Below are 18,223 nucleotides of genomic sequence, written 5' to 3' on the forward strand. Positions count from 1 at the left end.
CACAAACTTCAGTCTGGGGTGCGCAGATTCAGTAGACAAAGGAGGACAATAGGAAAGTGTGTTTGGTACTGTAATAAATGACTGCTCTCAGAAGACCATAAACAGGTGGTTTCGTGAAAAAAGAAAAAAAAAAAAGCCCACTGCTTTTAGATTTTAAAACAAAATCAAACGCTTCAGGCTTGTTTGTATAAAATAGAAGGCCAGTGCAAGCTCTGCTAATTACAGCATTTTTTATGAGGCTATGACTGACTATAATCTGGCAAAAATGAGTCCAACTGAAACAGCAAGAGTGAGTTTGGGAGGATTAGGCGAGGTTTTGGAGTGGAAGAAAAGTGGGAAAGAGGAAGAAAGCTTTCATTAAATAGTTCACATTCTGGTAGGAGGAAAAAAAAAAGCATCCAGACTGATTTTATTTTCATTCAAAACAACCTCTTATTCAGATTTTACTTTAAATCCTTGAACACATTTCTAATGGCTGCTTTCAAGTCTTTGTTTCCCCAAATCCAACATCTAGGCCATGTCAGGGAAGGTCTCTATTGACTGCTTTATCTTGTCTAAGAGAAGATTCTCCTGTTTCCGTCAGGTCTTGCGGTTTTGTTGTATATTAGTGTGGTACCTAATTCATTCTGAAGCAGATGGAGTTTTGTTCCAATAGGCAGTTCAATTACAGGCTGATTATACTGAGCTTATGTTGGCCAAGATTTATACTTTATGAGACCAAACATCCGGAAACCCCGAATGTTTCAGACTAACTTGTCAGGACTCACCCCCAAATTCTCTCTCCTCTGAGGAATGATGGAGGTTTGGTTTTAGATGTTGTTGGGGTACCTCTAGAACAAGCCATATTCTAGATCAAAGTCCTTATTTCTAATCTGTTGTCTTTCTGATTTATCAATCAGAAGACTAGGGTACTAACAAAGTCTCCATGTGGGAAACTTCCAGCCACAGGGTCCCTTTATTCCATTCCCAACCTTGTTGCAGCTTTTCTTTGACACTCAATCATGGACTTCTGGAAATCTGAACAGCTCCCTTACCTCCAGTCTTCCTTTCCTGCCCCAATACATGTACATACAGAAACACACACACACACAATTACAGTAGCCTTAGCTGCCCCAACCCGGGTTCTGCCTCCTCGACCTCGTCAGCAGAAAGACACTGTCATGGTCTGCTTGGGCTCTGTTCACTGGGCCGCAGTGAGGACACCATCTTCAGGTGGCGAGAGCTGGGTGACTGGTGGCTCTCGCCTCCTAAACTTCCTTTTTCTTGGGGAACTGTAATCCTCTACTACCTATTACCTGGAGCCTGAAAACCACTACCTCCTACAGTTGCTTAGTTATTTGTGGTAGGACAACTAGTAATAGCCATCACTGCGTACATTTTTATGCTGCAGGCCAGGTAAATGTGGAATAAAAGTGTATAGTATTGATTTTCATTCATAATAAAGTTATATTATAAGGAAACAGGTCTTTTAACACAGCTGGGTAGAGGCTCCTAGATGTCTCACGAAAGTATCCCTATAATTCTTAGAATCAAACAAGTTTTTTTCAGTTCTTTGGTAAATATTTAATGAGGCTCTACAATGAGCCAGACACTGTTCTGGGGTCTGACACACAGTTAGGGGAGATGGGAGATGTCTCTGTTCTCAAGGAGCTTCTTTCCTGGTGGAAATTGTTCTGGTCATATTCCAAAGCAATACTTCCCCTGCAGGTGTTCCTCCAATCAGCAACTTGGTAGTGAAAGGGGACTTACCAGGAGAATATAGAGAATAAAAAGATTTTTTTTTAACATAGCACTGACTATGTCACAGGTGCAGAACAAGTGCTTTATATGCACCAACTGATTAAATATCCACAATAAGGGAGGTATTATTAGAGATGAGGAAACGGAGGCCAAGACTTGCCAACTCTGTCACACAGCTTGGAGAGCAGATGGGACTTTAACCTAAACAGTCTAATTCCACTGCTTACCCTAAACCACTGCATTGTTCTACTTCTGAAATAAAAGGAAAATAACATGGAGGTGTGGAAAAAGCAGAGATGGTTTTTGAGGGAAAAATCTTCGTTTTTAATAGAGGGCAATTCGATGTCTGATCAGTGTATGAGAAGTAGATGGATCATCATTAAAAGAGGTGCAAGAGAAGGTGATCAAGCCAGTGCCTTTGGGTACAGTTTTGTCCTCCTTCCCAGGTGACTGAGAAAAAGAATTCTGCAATTTGAATCAGAAAAAAATACAAAGCCATCTGCATAAAAGACTTCAGGGTTCCTTGAGGAAACTGGGGAGGGTGGTGGAAGTGATATTACTTCAGCAACCCTAAATTATGTGTCCAGAACACTAGTCCCATTAGTGCTTCAACAAAAAGCACCCTGGGATCAGGTACATGTTAGAATTATATTGCCCCCTTTAGAGATATAAAAGGCATATCAAGCAGAGGGGAGGAGACATTTAATTCATGATTTCCCAACCTTAATGATCTCAGTATCCTACTGCAAGTAAGAGGTAGGGTGTGTGTGTGTGTGTAGGTGTGTGTGTGTGTGTGTGTGTGTGTGTAGGGGAGGGCTATTGATTATTTCTTGGAAATACTTTTTTATAAAACACACTTTAGAATTTGATGTCTAACTTTAAGAGCAAACATTAAGCCAAGTAAAAACATTTTTAGAGGTGAAATCTATAATTACTGCACCAAACAGTGCAGGGATCTGACAAAGAGAATTAGAGTAGAGCTATAGCATAGTTATAAGAAAATTTTATTAAGCAGTAAATGGTAAGGGTTGAATGTAAGAAGGGAGCAATTTACTGGGCATGATAATTCTTTACATCTTATATAAAATGCTATATATATTTTAAACATTAAAGTTTAAATGAATTGGAGTTATTTGCAAACTCCAATCATGTTATTTAATAAAAACATTTTGAAATAACAGTATAATTTAGAGCCTTGGTCATGTATGTTATCCCTTCTTAGTTATCTATTTCTGGGAATCACAAGTTATTAATAAGCTACCTTGTCACCTCAGTATGGCTACCTGAACTACTTTAATAACAGCTTGAAGGAACCACTCAAGGCAGCCTTTGCTTCTTAGCAAGCTTTTTGAGGAGACTCACCTGACTTCTCCCTGCAGTCACCTGTCCCCTGCCTTGCAGGTGAGTCAAGTGAAGGATGGCCTCCTGTGTGCTCCCTGTGCTCCGCCCTTTCTTTCCTATTGGCTGCAGATGTGAAAGTTCCCTTCCCCATGGGACCTGAGGCATATGCTAGGATTCACTGCATATGCTCAACCCAATTCCGTGGTAGTGATCTAACAGGAATTCCTGCTCTTCTCACGGTCTTTTAGCTTCTGCTGTTTCTATTGTTTGATCCTATTAAGCTGCTAACCTCCAGTTATTGAGGGCATGGTAATTATTCTGTATTATTTTTATATCTGTCCTAACTTACTTTTCCAATGTTAGTCTTCCAAATTCTCCTCCTACTTTCCTAATGAATACTCCAATATCTCAACAAGTCTAGCTATATGGCAATTAGATCCTGGAGCCTACCTGTGCAAGTTTGACCCCACTGACCCTTGGGTATTGTCATTTGCACCCCCCCCCCCATTTTTCTCACAAGTGTACAATGAGATTTTCCAGAGGTTATCTGATATAGTACTGCAGCAGATTGAATGTAAAAATCCAAAATCCAGCCAATAGCCAGCCGATTTCCATAAAGTCATTCACCGAACAGACCTGCTTTTAAGGGAATCAAAGACTTTCCCTTTCTACTTGTAAATATGATTTTTAACATTAGGTTAAACAGTGTATAACAATTTAAAATAGCTAAATAAAGGCAATGATTTCTACAACTGCTTTCATCTTCTTTTAAATAACCCCCAAACGTGAGCTCCTTGTTAAAGACCATATCTCTCTGATGATTAGTCAATGTCATTGCCAAAGAAAGTTCCATCTCAATTTTGGGATGCCTAGATGTCCATTGGGGTTAACAGACATATGAACAGAGCAATATTAATCATTTCTCCGTCTTCACTGCTCAGCAAAATTAGAATTTATTTCCCTGAGGTTCAGGAAAAAAAATGAACCTCTTATTCATTCAACTTAATTTTTTAAAAACATAGTATTATTTTCTGCTACATTCAGGATATTGCTGTCAAACTTCGTTGGTGTTGTTGTTCATTCTACCTAACTTATAATATTATTTTTTAAAATCTGTACTGGCTCATCTGGATTTTGACACTGCTGTGTTTCCCTTCTTTTATCAAAGGTTCAGAAGACCCCAGAACATCTTTCCACCATGGCCAGGCTTGCAGCCATCAGTTGCTTGGCTCTTTTCTCTACTCAGCTTTTATCTACCATTGACAAAATACTAGAGTGTCTACTGTGTGGAGAGTACCATGTTGGGAATGTGCCCGCTCCCCACAGAGGCATCCTGCGTGAGCAGCTGGTAATCTGGGCAAACTCTCACATGACCTCCTCACCAAGAAGGCATTAGTGAATTACTGGCCCACTACATATGCCTACTTCTCCACCAGCTCAGACTTGCTCTATCATTTGTCTCAGGTCTCTAAATATAATAAAATATCCAGTTCAAGATCAAGTCTAACTTGCAATTTAAAATAAACATAGGACAAAGAGGAAACCACCAAATGGTACCTTGAGGGGGGAAGAACAAAGCAAAGGGTGGGAACATTCTAGAGAAAAAAGAATATTTTTCAGTATCCAACTGGACCATCTCTTTGATAAATCATTTTCAATCCCAGGACTGGGTCAGATTAAAAGAGACTTGAGGGATTAAAATGTCCAGACTAATGTGATGTTCTGGATTGGACATGGCCTGAATAAACCCACTGGAAATGATAAGCAGTATGGTTTAATATTGCACAATTTTGTACATATGACAGTGACAATTTACCCAAATCACAATAGCCACACTATTAAAAGTCCTATTCAATATCATAATTAATCTACATGCCTATTCATCTATCCCACAATATTAGTAGGCTAATAAAAATTATATAAGCCTAAGATATAACTAAAGACTTCTCAAAACCCTTGCTGATTGCTGAAAACACAGGCTCCACGATAAAGCCAGGCTCCATGATGAAACCCAGATAACCATACACATCTTTATTTGTATCTGATACGATTTTTAAAACCATGGTGATAATAAACTATAGATCTCTTATGTTATTTCTTGGGAATACTGATGAGGAAATCAGATATGCAAATAGATGTTTATATTATGCATCCTTTTGAAAACATGCTTCACAGAAGAACTTCAAACAGCACAGGTGACCAAGTCACAGCTCTGTCTGGGCAAGAATTGAACAAGTTTCCTAAAAAGGCACTCGAATCAAACAGTACAGATAATTCATTCCCAACTTTCCACTCTAGGCTCTAAACCACAACTCTGGTTCCAAAAGACTGGAAACACTCCTCACCTTATATAAAAGGGACAATCAATAGAAATTCATGGGCTGAATTATGAGCAGAGAGTTTCTTGTTCTCATTAAAAACTAGTTTTGCTTTTACTTTGTCTTTTTCGCTTTGGGAGTGTATGTTTTCTTAACCTAAGGTGATTTCAAGTTCTCTCCAAAAAATTACTGTCTCCTTAATTATTTGAGTTGGCTGAAACACTGTCTTCTTTTAGACCTGATATATCAAGTTCGAAACGGTTCCCTAAAGTTGGGCTCACACGTTCAGTTTAAGTAAAAACTCATGTTATTCTACACAGATGGGGTTAGTTGCTAAGAATGTTTTTACTAAAAGATGAGCTGCTACTAAATTTCTGAAATTAAATTATTTCAATTTGTTATATCCTGATATATTCTGATATTCTAACCATGTTTTGAATCCATAAAGTACCTCTTCACCCCAGGATTTAAAAGGGTCACTCCAACATAAATCCATTAATTTCCCACATTGCCTTATGAAGTCAAAAGAGCATATTCTAACTCTGCATACAAAATACTTCCAGAATGAGCTTATAAATCAGTCACGTTTTTAGCCACATGCACAGGACTATAATTCTACATCTCCCACCAATGAACAGAAAATTCCAAATAGAAGTTGATTTAAAATAATCTCATGCAAACATTTTTAAGATTGAAAGCATTATTGTTGCCCTGTACTGCTAAAAATATGCATTTAAAAGATAAATAAGTGGCAGATGAGGTTGCTATAAATTCTGAAAATGGCTTACCTATTAATGTAACTGAGGGCAACATAGGTTGGCTGCTGTAATTCTTGTTTTTCTAAAACACGTGGATCTGTATCTGCAATAAAAACACAATTACAATTTTTCAGGTTTTGCATCAGAATATACGAGGCTCCCACACATAAATAGAGGCTAACCAGAGAAAGATTAATTTAGAATATGTCTTTTTAAAGAAAACCCAGTCAGCAAAGCACAATCATTTGTTCATTCATTCATAAATAACAAGATATTGCATTACTTTTCAAGGGAATTCCAAACATCAACAGTGATAAAATGCCCATCTGTCACCCAAACCCTTGCACAATCCCCCTCATAAATATTGGTTTTCACTGCTTACAGTTACAATGTTGGCATGGTTTTCGGTGGTTAATCGGCCTAAGAAAGAAAGTCTCTGTTAATTATGCCCACTTCAATGCTGGAACAAATTAGTTTCCATTGGAAAGCTCCATCAATTTGAAAATCTACTGAGCATTGTTCTTGTTCACTGAATGCTTTTTTTGAGTTTGGATTCATATTCTGGAGGGCAGCTCTTCTCCTTTTTAAATGTATAATGAGTTTATTATAACTTTTCTAGACTCTTAATCAGAAACTCTCATACTGGGTTCAGAGTTAACAAACAGCACATTCACCAGAGGGGTTTTCTACTGAAAAAGGCAGAATTCATGGCGACATTCCATAGTGGCGCTTCTCTTAGCACGGTGCCAAAAAATGTACTTCTCACAACCAGGAACCTGTTCTCAAGCTTCTCACACGGAGAAATGATTGCCTAAATATATGCAAAACAATGTTTATATAATAACAAAAGAAGCAAAGGGAGGAAGGTGACCACACACTGTTTGCTTAGAAAAAGTCTCAGACGGTTCACAGATTTCATTATAGCCTCCTCTAAAGCACCACGTTATTAGAAGTCCTCCAGCTGCACTTGGCAGTCACACTTCCTTTGATGTCATGACAGATGTTGTTTCAAGCACCTTTGCACAGGAAGTGTTTACTGCACGTGGTAGATGTGAGATACATGCAGTAACCCCCATGTGCATTAACAGGTGACGGGGGAAGGCAGCAGACCCAGCGGCAGAGAACATGGGCGGCAAAAGACAGAGAAAGCCATTGACAGTGCTTCGGACTCCCAGCAGAAACTGGACAGCAGAGACAGTTTTATTCTCAGTGTTAAAGTTAAGAATCCCATGTTCACTTTATTGTTCTCCTGTGCCAAGAATTTCAGAGACACACTATTCAGAAATCCTGCTTCCTTTGGGTCTCTGCCATCACAAGTCTTTAAAAGCCAAATACTGAAACAAGAGACAAAGATTCTCTGAATGGCTCCATCAAGTCGGGTCTTGAGTTTTTGGCAGTGCAAATGAGAACAGATCAGTAACTCAGCATTTCCTCCCCCTATCATGATGACTTGTGCAATTGAGGCTGCTCCTCAATCAGGTTAGACATAGGGCAAGCAGCTCTGAGTATAAGGAGCCACTCTTCAAGGGATAACAGTTTGCAAACACAACCCTTCCACTCTTCTAACTTGGCTGTATCCACCTTTCTGAGAGGAACAGACTCAGAGAGGAGACATTAGAACCATGCTCAACAGGTAAAGTTGCTTTGTCCAGAGAAATGGCACATTGGCATGCTGGGCAGGCCATGAGTGCAAATGGTGACTGACATTCCAATCCTGTGAGGTCCTCAAGGTGCTTAACGAGGTAAGAAATGAGAGATTGGACACGAAAAACATGAAAATGAAGAGAGAGGAGAGAGAGAGAACAAGGCAATGATTGCAAATGTCCTTGTGGGAAATTTCTCAAGTGCTCACAAAATGGTTCTATTTCAAGGTTAGTTATAAAGGATTCAGGAGCTTTGCTTTCGAGACAGGGATCCAAACTCAATTCACTAAAATCCATTCCTTCAAAAGAGATGCATGAGACACAATTATATAAGGTTTAGTATTTCCAGGGGAAAAGAGCACAAGTCAGTCTAAAAATGTATATGAAGGAGTAAAGTGTTAAGAAGCCAATAAACATTTTAATAATACCTTTTATTTTTGTCTGTTCCTGTAACTGATTTTCAACCTAACAGTTTTCCCACAAACCATCTTCTAATGCTTTCCTTTGTTCTCAAATTATGTAATTATTAAAATATTTTAAATATTACCTTTCTAAGTTACCTTGATTTTGATTTCTCTTACTAGTGTGCACACATGCACGTGTGTGTACAGATATATGCACGCATACATTTATGTTTTTCTTTTCTACTTCAAGCTTGTTATAGTTTGGATCTGGAATATTCCCCAAAAGTCCTTGTGTTAAAGACATGGTCAATAGCCTGTGGTGCTACTAGGAGGTGGGGGGACCTTTAGGAGGTAGGGCCTAGTTGGAAGAGGCCAGGTCACTGGGGAATGCTCTTGAAGGGGTTATTGGGAGCTCAGCCCCTCCTGTTTCCTGGCCACCATCAAATGAGCCACTTTCTCTGCCATGTGTTCTCTGCCATGATGTAGCATCAGAACCAAATGAGCCTGAACTGAAACCTTTGAAACAATGAGCCAAAATAAATCTTTGCCTCTATCAGAGGCAAAAGATTACCTCATATGTGATTACCTCAAGCAAAAACTGACTGATGCAGAAAAGGCTCTAGTACCTCACTGGGAAAGAGATAGACAGAACCATATATAAAATTCTGCGCGTCTCTGATGTTCAAGTAAACCATTCAAATAAATGATTTTGGCACATGACAGTCACACAAATTGCATCATCATCTCGTTTCATAAAGAATCAAAAATGTTTAGCATTGTATTTTCAAAACAAGATTTAGAATGTTTTCTAACTTTGCTTCACCACATTCTATAACCTATGATAGGCTTATGCCCACATATCAAATTATAAATGGGAGACAGACTTCTGGACGCTTTGAAATGCTACCTTCACCATGACCAAAAAAGACCACCTGGAAGTACCTTGGGCAGGACTCTTTTTTCCTAATAATGGAAATTCTGCTGTCTTGTTTGTTACCAAAAATTATAGATGGATGTCTCCCAGGCCTAAACTCACTCATATTAAACATTTCCTTGGACAGCCTTTAGAATATTCATTAAAACTTTGAGTTCTTAAAATGAGATGAGGCACTTGGTATCCAAAACTCAGGAGAGGCCTGTGAACTGCTACTGGAGGACCCACATCAGCTGCTGGTCCCAAATAAACACGGGCTTCGTCATTCACTTCCTGGCTGGCTGTTTCGTGGTGATCATGACTCACCATTTTTATGAGTTTAATTACACTACCGAATGCTTTGCATTCAGTAAAAGTATAATAGCTGCCTTCATTATTTCTCCTTCCCTGACAAACGTAACTGTCTGATGCTAGCTATACACTTTGTACTGGAAAAGACTGCAGAGGGAAGAGACTAGGAATTTTGCGGTAGGATGGTTTCCTCAGGTATTGCACAATGATGTCCTCCTCATGAGGATTATGAGGATAGAAGGAACACAATCAGGTTAAACTGGAAACTATCTACTGGATATTAATGATCATTAAAATTTTTTCTTATACTGTGTGCCATGTCATTTGAAAATTTTTGCAGATAAGTCCCTATAATTCAGAATCTAATAAGAAACAAATGCTCATAGCACACCACCTCCCAGATATTTTTCTGTCCTAACCAGAATTGGAACAGCAGCTACAACTGTCCAGATACAAAAACCACATAAGTGGTCTGTGGATAGAGATGCTTGAATTTTTCATAGCCACATGACAATGCTTAAGTTGGCAATTTGGCCATTTCTATAATGTGGCCATCTACAGCCACACATAACACTACCACTTCTACATCAATAACAAGTGACGGGAAGATAAACTTTCCCAACAGGGCAGGGTAATGCCAAGCCCAGTACTGATGAACTATGACTCCATTTCCGTTTCAGCCACCCCCCCCCCCCGCCCGCACACTCTCTCTCTTGTGTATTCAGACCTTAAGTTGATTGAAGGTTAAAACAGTTCAAATATTAAAAAGTCTTTGGAAGTACTCAAGTGATAAAAACCATCAACTTACTTCAAAGTTCCTAAAAGAGCATCTCTAAAGTGGGTGGCAACATGTGATTTTTATATTATAATCTCAGAGTAATATTCCAAATGTACAGCTCCATGGTAAGAACTTAGCTATTTAACACTAGAGCCAGCACACAAAGTAGAAGATTTCCATAGGTCATGGGATCTTAGAGACTCATGATTTGATAGGCTCAAATGAATTACAAGGGCTCAAGTTGTCAGGGCTCTACCTCCCATTGATTCTCAAGGTTAGGGGTGGTGGGGACTGGTAAGTTGTCAGAAACCAGGAATGGAGCCCTTTTCTATAGGAACTAGAAGAGCAATATGACTCAGGAAAGGCCAACACCACCAACTCCCTTGCTCAAAACCATGAGACCCACATTCATCAGCTTTGCCATCTTCAACATGGAGGCCAAAGGCAAGCAAAGGTCTGGGTTTGCAATATTTCTAACACCTTTTTTGCAGTTTTATCTTCAACCTCGCCTGTAAACTCTATTGGAGTTTTGTGCTGGGTCAGCTGAAGCTAATTAATGAGCCCATGGGCTTTGGCTATGCTCTAGCTGGTGTAACTTGCTGGGATTTTGTATTTTATATACCTGAAACTACTTACAATTTAAGAAAGTCAATTTAAGAGGCTGCAAAGCCTCTCTGCAAAGCTGACAAGGCTTCTACCAGCAACAAGTTATCTCAGGCTGAAAAGCAGCAGTGAGGGGAAAATGCGACATCATGCCCCTTGAGAGGCCTTCCCATTCCATATCTTCCAGACACCAGTTCTTTACTAAGAATGTATGGCAACTGTAGGGGGCCGAGAGGATATGGGTGGGTGGGAAGGCCCTAGAGAGGCAACCATCCACCCAGCCAGATGAGTGATTTTGGAGATCTGGGCTGGATACACCCATTTCTTTAGAATCACTCAGTTATTCCAATAATAAGTGAAGGGCACAGTCTGCAGGCTTCCTCCAGCTGTTGAAATTGAAAAGTCGCAGGGCTTAAGAGTTTGTTGTAGCCTTCTACAGCATCCTGGGTAGAGTCTGTCACACCTTCCTCTTTATCAGGCAGCACTTCCAAGCACCACCACTGAACTTGTGCCACTGAAGGGACATTACCTGGGAATGTCCCTTTTTCCCTGTCACGCTTTTCAGATGTGAGGAACTGGTTTCTCTTCAGCCCTCAGTCAGTGTCTGGCATGTGGGAGATGGAGCAGATACACTGGTCAATTCATCTTATGAGAAAATTGAAAACTTTGGGTTAAGTAAAGCAGTTTCCTCAAAGGCATTTGTTTCCTTCACCATTCAAGCCTTCACAGATGTGGAAACAAAGAATAAACTCACCAAAGATAGAACAGAAAGGAGACAAAGCAAAGTTATTTCAGCCTGTGTTTTAGAACATGAAAAACCCAAACAGGAAGAGAGCTAGCGTGCAGATGAAGTTCTAATGTCAAGTGGCTGCAGTGGGGGAGACCCAGAGCCAGGAGCTGATCCCTCGGCAGAGGCCCCAAGTGGCTCTGGACTTGGAGGTGCCGGCTTGGGCAAAAGACAAAGAGAAGGGTCAGGACTGAAAGAGACAAGGAGGCAATGCTTAAAAGGTAGATGACGGAGGGACACCGAAGCAGGACACCAAATACAGTACAGGAGGCGAGAGGGGAGAGTACAGGGCTGAACACAGGATTACAGTGGTAATGTGCGGGCTCCACCGCTCCTAAGAACCCTGGCAGCCCATCAGCGGGACTCTCCTCTGATTAAGTTTAAATGGGAGCAGAAAAAAGATGGCCAGATGCTGACATCTGGTGATTCCTTAATTAAATTATCTTCAGACAATTAAGTCCACAATCAACAAACTCCATCATGCTTCCTTCCAGAGGCTCCTCTCAGCTTTTATTGCCTGGATCTAATATATGAGCCAAAAACAGACAAGGGATGATCACTAGACTTTGGAGGAAAAGTCTTGACTGTGAATAAGAGACACCAAGACCAACAAATGGGGAGGGCAGGGAAGAAGAGAGGGAGAGGAGGAGGTGGTCAGTGGACACAAGGAAAAGAGCAAGTAAACGGGGCGTGGTGGCGCATGCCTGTAATCCCAGCGGCTCAGGCAGCTGAAAGCAGGAGGATCACAAGTTCAAAGCCAGCCTCAGCAACTTAGTGAGGCCCTAAGCAACTCAGCTAGACCTCGTCTCTAAAATCTAAAAAAGGGTGGATGTGGTCGTGTGCCCTTGGGTTCAATCCCTTATATATTAAAAAAAAAAAAAAAAAGAAAAGAAAAAAAAGGGCAAGTAAACGGAGGCCCTGGAAGTTAGGTGACAAGCCTCCTTACCAATCCAGAATGGACAGCCCTGGGACAAGAAGCTCTGCATCCTAAGTCCTGTTAGGCCAGCATTCTGACCAACAAAAAGGCAATTCAACATCCTGTGAAGTCAACTCATCGCTACCATCCAGTTGCAGCACTGGGTTCCATACAGGTAATCTTTGTGGCTTTATTAAAAGCCCAGCAGAAAGTTCTGTTGCAACTTTCACTTTTTTTTTATTCTTTTGTGGTGCTGGGGATTGAACCTGGGGCCTTGTGCATGTCGAGGCAAGCACTCTACCAACTGAGCTATATCCCTACCCACTTTCACTCTACTTTTAAGACTGAATTTGTTGAACCAACTATTTACATAGACCAACTTTTTATTCATGGCTAGTTTATTTCAGCTGCTGAAACAAATATTTCTTGTTGGCAATGGCTTTAAAAAAAAAAAAAATCCTACAATTGCGTGAGACCAGCCTTTGAACAGATCAACTTTTCCTTAGTTTATAGACACGTCATTTGAAACTTCTCCCAAGCCATAATTTCCATTACAGAGAAGTCAGTGCAAATTACAGTAAGATTCTTGCCTTCCCAAATTCAATGTGAAATCCAGATGCAGTTTAGTGTTGCCGTAAACTTTATGAGTTAAATATCTAAAAAGTCGGGGACGCCATGCAACACAATATAACACCATCTATTAAAAAAAGCATTCGTGTTCACATCTGTAGCCTGAATTTTCCAGCCACAAGTGAATGAATAAACATGAATCAACCAAGAACTGTTTGGACAATGCTCCAGGAGGCTGACTTACAAACAGAGCACCCTACAGCCTTCCCTATTTCTGGCATGGCCAGAGGGTTAAAGTTATCAGAAATGAACTATGTAGACAAGGATGCTAACTCTTTCTCAACTCACCAAGCTCCTACACTTTCGCGACTGCTTGAATTTTCCCCAAGGTATGAGCTGGGTACCCTATATCTATGAAAATGACACTAGTCCACACTGTTCAGTGGTGAAAGGGCATTATTGATCCACCTAAGCTCTTATCTTGCTACCTATGATGACAGCGCCCGTGTTTTAGTCAGTTTGTTCGCTGATGTGACTAAAAGAGCCAACGAGAACCATTGTAGAGGAGGAAGGGCTCATGGTTTCAGGGGTCTTAGTCATAGACAGCCAGCTCCGTTCCTCAGGCTTGAGATGAGGCTGAACATCATGGTGGAACACTATGGCAGAGGGAGGCAGCTCACACAATGATCAGAAAGAAGAGAGACTACACTCACCAGATCTAATATATATACCCCAAAGGCACACCCCCTATGCCCACCTCCTCCGGCCACACCGGACCTGCCTTCAGTTACCACTGTTAATCCCTATCAGGGGATTAATTCACTGATTGGGTTAAGACTCTCAAAACTCAACCATTTCTCCTCTGAACCTTCTTGCATTGTCTTACACGTGAGCTTTTGGTGGACATCTCACATCCAAATCATAACAGCCTGCCAAACACCATCATGGCTGCTATATATCTTTGTGAAAAATACAGCCTGCCCATGTGTATCTAGCAGCTCTAGAAACCTGGGTGCTGGGATTAAACAATAAAATTCTTTCAAACTAGAGTAAGGCCAAAGCTTGGTCCCCTCTAATCCTACAGGTATGTGCAGGTGTGTGTGCATGCATACATGTATGCTTGCCTGTTTTCCCCAGAAACGAACCCAATGATGAATCCAAGTAGCATGTAATATAAAAGCCAATAAATTAGCATCCCAGGTTCATGAAAAGGTATGTATAAGAGAAGACAGCTACTGGTGAGTGTGGCTAAGTGACAGAAAAGGCAGGAAAACAGGGCTCTGGAATTCCCCTCTTAAAGCTGGGAGTATCTGTTTATCGAAAGGGGGCCTCTCTCTCCTTCTGCCTGACATTGTTTGTTCAAAGAAATCCTATCCTTCTTCTAAGGCCCTGGCCCATATTTTACTTCTACCATATATATTTTCAAATCTATCTTATTACCTCAACAAATTGATAAGGCTTTAAGGAGATTGGTCTTAGAAGCAATATATCTTAAGTTCTGGCTGTCAATAATTAGTGCCCACTATGATGTATGATGAATAACCAGATGAATGCCCTGGACATGCAGTAACAGAGAGGGACACAGGATAAGCATTGAGCTCAGAGAGCAATGACTCAGGAGAGGAGCAGAGACCCATGTGCAAAATGACTTTCAGTATACATACTGAGGAGGAAAAAAATGCACAGATGTTCAAGATGATTCAAAATTTAGAATCATGGGAAAGAGCACAGATGGTGCTGATCTGGGAATATTTTACTGATGAGTGGGGACCAAGGCAAGTTTTAAGGGAGACAGCATAGAGAGTCATTCATAGGCGAGGGTGGGAAATTCAAGTGTGACATTAAGTTTGAAAGCATGGGGTGAAGTCTTGGGTACCATGAAAAAAGGTGGGAGAAATGAAGAGCCAAAATTCCTAGTTCTAAAACAGATACTTCAGGGTTGTGAACTGTGAGCAATTCCCTCCCTGCTCCAGGGGACATTTGGCAATGTCTGCAGACACTGAGCTCCCTAGATGCCAGTGGCATCAAGTGGATAGAGGGCGGGGATGCTGCTGAACATCTTACAGTGCACACACAGGATAACCCTGTCTCACCAAAAAATCATCTGGTCTATAATGTCAGTCGTGCCAAGGTGAAGAACCCTGCTGTGAGAGCTATATGACTATTATGAGGAATGAATTATTGCTTCTACATGATTATTTCTGTTCTATTGTCTATAACAAGAAGCTTGGTCAGAAGGCAACCAAAGCAACTGGACTTATTTCCAAAAGGACGGACTGAGTTCCTGCCATGTGCTCATTGCTTAGGGAAAATTTTGTCAGTAGGATCACAACGGAGCAAGATGGATGAATACAAATCCCAGTTAACAATAATCCAAAATAGGCTATGATGTGTAGCAATACAGAAATATACCAACAGTGCCAGAAATAAAACATGTTCTCTGGGAATCAGGGAAACTTCTTTAAAGAAAATTTTACAAGAGTCTTGAACTAATCTGCAGTCAGAAAAAGTGAGAAAATGGTGAGTGTGAATAAAAAAAGGTTTGATCAGGTGAGCAGAAGCAGGAAAGAGTGGAGACTGGCAAGAAATCCAGTGTGGTTTCTCCTCAAGAGGCTTGAAACGCAGGGGTCACATCACAGATGCATTGGAATGCTGAGTTCAGTCTTAATCCTATTAAGCAATGAAGAGTCAGGGAAGGTATAAACTGAGATGATCTTTTTGTTGGAAAATAACTGGTAGGGAAACAAAGGATTCGAGAGAAACTGGGATACAGAAATACAGGACTTGGTGAAAGCAGAAATGGAAATAGGAGATTTTCTTATGTTATAGACCCGAGTGTCTCATTATCAGAGGAACAGAACTTTAAAGTGAAAAGGGTTTGGTAGACAAGAAAGTGGGGTCTGCTTCTGATGTGTGGCAAGACATTCTGCAGAGCCAAGAAGTCGGAGCCCAAGAGAAAGGAGAGATAAAGGACTCATGATGCAGATAGGAACTGAAGTGCCAAAGGCTCCCATCGTAATACCACACATTCCAATAGGCAGTGGAACCAGAGCATGCCCCTCAAAACAAAATAGTGACACACAGTAAAAGTCAACTACCCTGATTAAAAACTTGGTTATCATGTAACTCAGTCAACTATTGGCTAAGAACCTTGTAGACCAAGCAGGATCAAGAAGAGCCCGACATTGTACTACATTCGAAACCAAGTGAATGGGACATTACACAAAGAGCAGGCACACAAGCTTGGGGGGAAAAAAGGAAGGAGTTGAAATGAGTTCAAAGTTCAGTGTTTGGTGATCTGGTACCCGAATCCCCAAGGTTTACTATGGTAATCATCCTCTCACTGAAAACCACCTTGCTATATTTGTTGGTATTGCTTAGGTAACAATGCCATGCCACACAAGTCCAACTGTCTGGTTCAACACTAACTGTGTAACTTCTTTAAGCCTCAAGTTCTCAACATCTGTAAAATGTTGAGGAGGACAGTATTTTTACCCGAGGATGGAAATGAGGACTACACTTAGTAGATACTGCTCTGTTCTTTAGTTTTGAAATGAATATCTGTACTATTGTGAATTATCTCCATTTTATAATCAGTGACATAATGATGCATCTAAAAACTCATGTAAATATGGCAGGGACTGCTGGAAGTTGCCCAACTGTCATTTTCTTCTTTCTGTACAGTACTGAGATACCTGGCTGTCTGACATCAAGACTACATTTCCCAGCATTCCTTGAGCCAAGTGTACCCATGTGACCAAGTCCTGGCCAGTAGGATACAGGGCTTCAAGCCTCCTTCAAGCTTCAAGGAAGCCTCCTTAAAGCCCTTTCTGTAGGGTAATTTTCCTTAAAGGTGACAGAAAGAATGACTGGAGCTCCTTCATGTACTTTGGCTAGGAGATAATTGGAACTAGAACTCGCATATGACAGAGTAATACAATCAGATTCTGAACTGCACTGATCATGTAAAGCTCCATACCACTACTGGACTCATTATCTGTAGTCTTTTTGAAAGTAAGAGAAATAAATTATCTTCTATATAAGCCATTGTTATTTGAAACCAAATAACTTCTCAGTTATATTAAGCCAAATCAAATCTACAATGCTAGTTTATTTTGCTGGACCCAAAACTCTCATAAGAAACACAAAATATTTCAGGTTTTTTTTTTTTTTAATCCAGAACAACAAAGCAAAGAGTTTATCATACAAAGCTCATGGAAAGAGAATCAGAATTAAACCACACATACATCACCTTAGCATCTGTGACTAACTGTACACTGGGATGGTTAAAGAATGGGAGAAAGGAGGAGAAAACCATCATGTCAAATTATGCCTCCTTTGGTCGCTTTAAGACTTTCTCCAGAATTAGTTATTAGTGGGCAATAATGAAGCAAATTGCACATGCAGATTACTTCTGAGTTATGAACAATGCAACCAGCAGTAACCTTTGAAGCTGTCAGGATCTTTTCAGGCAGGCAATTAAAGTGAAAAATGAGAGTATGCACAACTTCCATCACCCGATACTACATGTACTAACACCACCTACACACACTGACATCAGAGTAGGCTCAATCTGAATATTTATTAATGCAGATCTGTTCCCATTTGTTCCTCTTCTTTTCTTGTAACCCATTCCACCCCCACCTGCCTCCCCCCACCAAAAAAAATTCTTTTTCTTTAAAGGGCAGCTCTGACACTGAATCACATTTACCTGAAACCTACATACACTGTGACATCTTTCCTATGTGAATCAAAAGAAATTTCCTTCCCTTTTCCTTGGCCACAAGATAAATTTAGGACAAGCTTGAATTCTAGAGGAGAAAAAGTTGATATAGTAAATCCCAATTAGGAATTCACACAATAATCAAGATGGATGCATTATTCTTTTGTTTTTGTGGTCCTGGGAATTGAACCCAGGGCCTTGAACATGCTAGGCAAGAACTTTACCACTGAGTTACATTCCCCAGCCCTAGAAAATGATCAAGATGGAAATAGCCCACAATCGCTGATATTTACAGAAGATCAAATATGTATGTCAAGTGTTGGTTCTAAGCATTGAAGCTCCCCCTCCAAAAGACAAAACAAAAATGAAAAATGGTCCCAACTCTCAAATAGATCATACTCTACAGGATGTGACTTA

General features: G+C 40.4%; 1 protein-coding gene across 2 annotated transcripts in view; it reads right to left on the bottom strand.

Moving 5' to 3' along the window:
* Positions 1-18,223, bottom strand: part of Jazf1 (JAZF zinc finger 1) — a 327,436-nt gene that overhangs the window by 138,669 nt on the left and 170,544 nt on the right. For both annotated transcript variants that reach the window (XM_027939606.2, XM_027939607.2), the window contains exon 2: positions 6,188-6,260. In XM_027939606.2, coding sequence (XP_027795407.1) covers positions 6,188-6,260 — 73 coding nt within the window. The remainder of the gene's footprint in view (positions 1-6,187; positions 6,261-18,223) is intronic.

Source organism: Marmota flaviventris, chromosome 1 (genome assembly GCF_047511675.1).
Source record: "Marmota flaviventris isolate mMarFla1 chromosome 1, mMarFla1.hap1, whole genome shotgun sequence".
In the NCBI taxonomy this organism is placed as follows: domain Eukaryota; kingdom Metazoa; phylum Chordata; class Mammalia; order Rodentia; family Sciuridae; genus Marmota; species Marmota flaviventris.